The sequence below is a fragment of the Chelonoidis abingdonii genome, chromosome 21, assembly GCF_003597395.2.
Source record: "Chelonoidis abingdonii isolate Lonesome George chromosome 21, CheloAbing_2.0, whole genome shotgun sequence".
Lineage (NCBI taxonomy): Eukaryota > Metazoa > Chordata > Testudines > Testudinidae > Chelonoidis > Chelonoidis abingdonii.
In genome coordinates, this window is record NC_133789.1 from 3655361 (window position 1) to 3661734 (window position 6374).

A 6374-nucleotide genomic window follows, 5' to 3' on the forward strand; every position below is an offset into this window, starting at 1 on the left:
ACGCCAGCCACAGCTGCCCCTCTGCTGCCGCGTGCTGGGCTGCAGGGGAAGGGAAACAGCCCCGCTGTACAGAGTCATTAGCTAGAACTGGGGTAAGGGCCAGAGGCGCTGGTCAGGGATCAGGGCCCTCCGTCCCGTGCCAGGCACCGTATGCACACACACACACACGCACACACACACACACGTGTACGTACGTTTCAGGCCCCCTCCTGTCCATGCCAGGCACTGCATGGACCGATTTTATAGGGGCAGTCCCAATTTTTGGTCTTTTTCTTATATAGGCTCCTATTACCCCCCACCCCATCCTGATTTTTCACATTTGCTGTCTGGTCACCGTAACATGCACACCACACAGTCTCAGCTCTTCCATGCCAGGACCATATGCACACACACACCACACAGTCTCAGCCCCTGCGCCCCCATCCCCACACACAAACACACACCAGGTGGCTGAAATAAACAAACAGGTGGACGGCTGCAGCTCAGTGTTGCGGGGTGTGTTGCAATGCTGCACGGCTCAGGACTGGAATAGCAGGGTGGGGGGCTGGAGACAGGTTGTGGCAGGGAGTGGGGGATTGGATTGGTGTCAGAAAAGCCACATCATTTCTCTGAACCAGGAGGGAGGGAGAGCTCAGTGGTTTGAGTGTTGGCCTCCTAAACCCAGGGTTGTGAGCTCAGTCCTTGAGGGGAGCGACGTAGGGATCTGTCCTGCCAGTGAAGGCAGGGGGCTGGACTCGCTAACCTTTCGGACACCCTGCCAGCCCTATGAGATAGGTATCTCTCCATATATGAACCATGCTGAGAAACTGAGGCAGAAACCCACTGCAGGGAAGTCGATGATAAAAGATTTGGGGTGGGGGGTGAACTGCTCCATGACCCCCGCACACCCTGCCTCTGTGATTGACATTCATTACACTGGAATGATAGCATCTCCCCCCGGGTTCATTCCATTGTCAGTACACATGCTAACCAGCCAGCGGAAGTGAGCCATGGGAGGCACCCCCCACCAACTGGCTTTGGCAGGGGACATTCACACAGAACCAGCCAGTCCAGGAAAGGATGAACAGCAACAGCCCGAGCTGCAGGGAGCCTTCCAGCTGTAAATCTCCAGCCCAGCTCCCAGGTACCCCAGTATGAATCACTGCAGCCCAGGGCCAATGCTCATAGAAAAGCCTAATGGTTTGCAGGTGCCCTCACCGACAGACGTGTTCTAGGACTCCCGGCGAACCGGGGAGTAGTATTGCTAGTAAGCAGCTGCTCTGTTCCACCCCAGAGGTGGCTGCATGGGAGTGGGGACAGCAGGTAGGAGCGACCCCTGTTCCTAGAGCTGGCTGAGCAGGCACATCCCAGCCTGTTCCATAAGACAGGCACCACCAGACCCTCATTCTCAACTGGATGGCACCTTCCCCCCCACCCCCTTAACAATACAGGGAGGGCCAGATGGCCCCAAGCCCAGCTGGGGGTGGGGTGGGGAGGGGGGGGGTTGCAGGTGGGTAAGAGGGCAGCAGAGGGGGGCACACAGCAGATTCAGGCTGCCAGCAGGCCCCAGTGCAGTGAGGGGAGCTGTGCCCCCCCAGCAGCAGTAGGACACACCGGGACAATGCTCAGCCTAACCCAGCTGCCCCTGCGGGCAGGCCTCACTCAAACAGCTTGACCAACAGGGACTCTTCATCCATCACTGCAGCAGTCTCCTCTTCCTCCACCTCTTCCCCACCTTGGGGCACTGGGCTCAGTGTCACCAGCACGGGCTCCAGGCTGGGGGGCTCCTCCTCGGCCTCTAGGGGGTAGTAGCGCCGGGCGGCGGCGAAAAAGTCATCACCAGCGTCCAGGATGAGCAGCCGGTCCTGGGGAAGGGGAGACACAGCCAGGCTGGCATGGGGAGGCACACACGGTCAGGGCAAGCAAGGGGCTATGGCCAGAGTGAGGGACCCACAGCCCCCATGCGTGGGGAGGAAGAACAGCAATTACCCATCATCCCTCACCGCAGCTGCAAACTCTGCACCCCACGGAGGGAGTGCAGACAGAGGGGAGAAGGGGGCCCCGCCAGCTGCCCTCCTACCCCACACACAAGGACGAAGAGGTATCGCTCGGGGAGGCTACAGTGGTGGTCGAAGAGGCTGGTCTGCTCGGCCAGGGCGGTGAGGAGCTGGTGGGCCTGCAGGGGCTGGCGCAGGGAGCTGTAGGAGGCCGTGGAGGTGATGTCGAGCAAGCTGTCTGCCTCACCGCTGAACCCTGCCCAAGGGTGGGAGGAGAGAAGCCTTTGAGCCCACGCCCCAGCTCCACGCTCGCCCTTGCTAGAGCTGCATGGGGCCTGTCTCTTTGAAGGGATAAGAACCTACTACTGCTACCAGGCGCCAGAGGAGTTACTCCTCCAGCCCTGGGCTCATTAACGCTCCGGCCATGTGGGTGAGGCTCAGAGACTCCGGCACTCAGGAGAGGCAGGGTCAGGCCTGCTCTCTGGGTCCGATGGCAACCCATTGAACAAGCCCCTTGGCCGCACTGCTTCCTGGCGAGAGGGCCCAGCCCCTCAGCCCTGGCTAAGGCTGCAGGGTCGGGCCAGGCGCAGTGGGCAAAGCCTGCCACCCACCCCGCACCCCTCTCCGCCTGCAGGGAAGTGGCTGCCGTACCCAGGACCTCTAGCATCTGCCTCCATAGGTCCTTCAGCTCGTGGCGGATTTGGTGGTGGGCGCTGATGTCGAAGCTCAGGCGTTGGTAGCCCTACGGGAGAGAGACTAGGGGGGTCAGACCCCAGAAACCACAAGGCACCGCCTCACCCCCTCTTCCGTTCTCTATCCAGTCCTGGCTGCTGTGCACCAGCGGCACTGATTGGCCCATAGCCATGGTCCCAGCCTGGCCTTGGAGACTGGGAGTTTCACAGGACAGTGCTGCTTTAGGGACCGGGAGCCAGGACTCCTGGGTTCTATTCCTGGCTCTGGGAGGGGAGTGGGGTCCAGTGGTTTGGGGGAGCAGGGGCTGGGAGGCAGCTGTCCTGGATTCTAATTACAGCTCTTACTCCACTAGGTGACTTTGGCCAAGTGCCAGTTTCACTGTGCCTCAGTTTCCCCACAATACAGTGGAGCTCCGTTGTGAAGGCTCTGAGAGCCCAGGATCAGAGCAGCCTAGAGCAGGGCAGAGCATTTCATTGCTTGGTAGATGTGCCAGCCACGGTGAGATCCCGTCTAGCCCAGCTGGGCACTCCCATTGGTCCTACACGGCCATTCACTCATCCCCTTCCTGTAGGAGAGTTATGTTCCAGTAGCACCCAGAGGTGCTAAGTGAGAGCAGGGCCCTGTTGTGTTGGGCGCTGCCCAAATGCCGCCAACCCCAGCCCAGAAGAGCTCCCAGGCTAGACAGACAGGCTGGGAGGAGAAACTGAGGCAGACAGGGCAAGGACTTGCCAAAGGTCACAGCACCGGTCAGTGGCAGAGCCAGGCATAGCACCCAGGCCTCCTGGGCCCCCGTTCGGAGCCCTATGTCTCCAGCCCCAGGGAAGATGAAAGCTCCCTGCGGTTCGGCATGCACATTGGGGCCCTCAGTGGGCTGGGGTCACCAACCTCCGAGCCCCGGCGCAGCCTGGCCCATTTCTGCAGCAGGTTGTAGAGCTCGCGGTCGTCATCGCACTCCATGCGGGTGTCGTCCGCGGGCTCGTTCCACAGGTTGTTGGCCTGGGCCCGTTTGTGTTTCCCCAGCTGATCAAAGTACTGGAGCATCTCACTGCAATGAGAGGAGAGCAGGCCCAGGCGAGACAGCGCGGGGCATGGGCCCAGCCTGGCACCCGGCAGCACTGGCTGGCTCAGCCAGACACTACCGTGCAAATGGGGCCACTTTACTAAGCAGTGGGGCAGCTTTGCCCAGGCACCTTGGGGTGGCCCCCAACACAGAAGTCATGGACCCCTCCCTGCAGGACTGGGGGTGAGGGAAGCCAGGCGGGCGCTGAGGAGCTGCTGTTGATCATCCAATATCCTCCTCCAGTGGTAGCTCAGAGCCAGTGGCTCAAGGGGAGGGGACCCCCTCAAGTCCCCCACACGCTCATGCGGCCTGGTGGAGAATGAAGGGTCCTGGCAGGTAACCGGGAGAGGGAGCTCATGCCCCCACCTGCAAGAGGCAGTCGAGCCAGCACGAATCTCGCAGTCACTGGCAAGGGGTGAGTGGGGGGAGGCGGGTACCAAAATGGGGATCAGGGAAGTTTCAGACCTAGGTTTCCTTGCCCAGGTGCCAGGTGGTTTTGTTTTTAAAGGGGCATTTCAGCCCTCCCCTTTAGATTTTTGTGGGGAATGCGTCGGGCAGGGGGCTCTAGGAATGTTGACTGGGGAGGAAGATCCCAGCTCACTGGTAGCTGCCGTGGAAATGCTCCTTCTGCAAATCCCGATCTAGTGGTTGTAGGACCTGGCTGGATAGCCCCTCTCTGTCCCCATCAGCCCCCCACCAAAGAAGCCCCCATCCTTGTAGAGGAAAGGGGAGCAAAGGCGATTTGGAAGCAGGGTTCAGAGGCATCTGCCCTGCAGCCATGAGCCCATCTTTCTCCAGCCTTGTATGAATGCCTGTGCGGCTGCCATGTCCTGCTTCTCCCAGGGCCCGAAGTTCCTCTGACATCTGCTCAGAGCCAGGATCATGGCACAGAAATGCAGCTGGTCCCACTGTGGAACATGGCAGCTGCAGACCAGCATGCAGGGATGCTGTTCCAAGCAGCTGAGCACAAGCATGCAGGAGAGAACGCCTCACCCAAGCGTGGGACGGGCGACAGTAGGAAGTGAAGCAGAATGTAATTAGCCAGAAAACTTGGGCTAAAGTTCTCTGCTCTTCTGAAAAGCAATACGGGATTTTTAAGAGCCCTCAGCACTGGGCTTAAGGGTGGACTGCAGTTGATGCACCCTGCTGTGAAGACACAGGATTTTGCTTCCCATGGCTGCTATCATAGCACTGGACACAAACACGGAATTCACTCTGATGTGGAACAGAGGGAAAGGAAGGACATGGTTTAAAGCACTGACCTGGGACTCAGTTCCATGTGTCATGGCCTTGCTCTGTGCCTCAGTTTCCCCAACTTTAAACTGAGGTGAATAAGGCTCTCTTTTGCATCCCATTCTACAGAGAAGGGACTGCCTCGCACTTAGTGCCATGCCTAGCACAATAGGACTCCAATCTCACTACCCTAGCGACATTAACAAATACCTGAGAGGATTGTTCTCTGGTTCTTCTTGTGCACAGGAGCAGCAGCAGATTTGGTGCCAAACATCCATATTAATTAAACCCAGAGGAACAGCAGCACAAGTCTCATGAAGGAGCAGCAGATCCTTTTCTCCTGCAAGGAAACGGCTCTGAAGAATAGTGAGTGGGATGTTCAGTGTGTTCTAAATTTAAGAAAAATGCAAGTCATAAGCCCTGATCATGTGAGATCCCCCCTTCACCAGGGCTCACAGCCTTAAGCAAGGGGGGATGCAGCCTTGCTAAAACGGAGGCTCTTCTCTGCATAGCTTGGGGTTACTGGGCAATGAAAGCAGGTTTGTTTCCTTCCTAGCAGAAAGCAAACCCGTGGTCCGTAATGGCTGTAAATACATGCCAGGTCCGGCCCAGGAAGATGATGACCCTGTCTGGGAAGGCTGGGGGATTAGGGTGCAAGGCAGGGATGTCACCTCTCCCAGTACCTTGTGAAGGGAGCTACTCAGATCCCGTGGAAAAAGGGCTGCTTTAGCAGACAGGCCATTCGGTGCTTACCAGCCGGACGGTATACTCAGGCTCAGCAGAGCAAGAACTGTCTGGGGCACCGAAACTGACCTACTGCTGGAGAAATCCCCCTCCCCTGTGCAGGGTGGCAGCTTTCATCCCCTCCACCCCAAAAAGGTGGTGACCCTCTGGAGACAAATACAGGGGCAAAAAGGGATGCTGCGGCCTGTGGAAGCCAGGTGCCTGCCAGGGTCTGGAAGAATCCCTTGCATCCCTCTCTAACCACCCAAGCAAAGCCCAAGGCAACTTTCCTCTGCCTCGATGTAACTGGGCCTGGCTCCCAGCTGGAGAGGGCCTGGGCCAGGTGATCAGAATCCTGCTGGAGGCATGTGCAGTTTACTCCGCCTTGCAGCAGGAGCACCAGGAGACGGAGAACTGTAGGATGCACTGGACTTGTGCGCAGTCGCCCTTCCCTGGCCCTGGGGTTACCCCTCTGTCAAAGGGGGGAGGGGGCATCTGCAGTAGGTGGGACTTGCAATTGGCCATCACCGCTGCTTTTAAGGGGCCAGGCAGGCTCGGTGCTCCCAGCCGGCAGAGACAGTGCAAGTGTAAGTGGACTGTTGGCCCCTTACTAAAACAGAGGGGGTGTTTTGGTGGCTAGCTCCCAACTCCCAGCCTTGTTGGGGTTACGAGGACTCTGCCACAGGAGA

At 58.6% G+C, this 6374-nt stretch overlaps 1 protein-coding gene across 1 annotated transcript; it reads right to left on the reverse strand.

The window, feature by feature from the left end:
* Nucleotides 1-1637: 1637 nt before the first annotated feature.
* LOC116831506 (melanoregulin-like) lies at nt 1638-5240 on the reverse strand. Its single transcript, XM_075059731.1, has 5 exons — nt 5173-5240; nt 3555-3714; nt 2628-2718; nt 2069-2232; nt 1638-1844 (listed from the first exon to the last, which is right to left on the reverse strand). The coding sequence occupies exons 1-5, from the start codon at nt 5238-5240 to the stop codon at nt 1638-1640; spliced, it is 690 nt and encodes a 229-aa protein (XP_074915832.1).
* Nucleotides 5241-6374: the final 1134 nt, after the last annotated feature.

Excerpts from the sequence above, each read along its gene's own strand:
- LOC116831506 (XM_075059731.1), bottom strand. The coding sequence starts at position 5,240 with ATGGATGTTTGGCACCAAATCTGCTGCTGCTCCTGTGCACAAGAAGAA. Across the intron at positions 3,715-5,172 it reads CCAGAGAACAATCCTCTCAG|TGAGATGCTCCAGTACTTTG; the intron begins GTATTTGTTAAT and ends CTCTCATTGCAG. Across the intron at positions 2,233-2,627 it reads GCAGATGCTAGAGGTCCTGG|GGTTCAGCGGTGAGGCAGAC; the intron begins GTACGGCAGCCA and ends ACCCTTGGGCAG.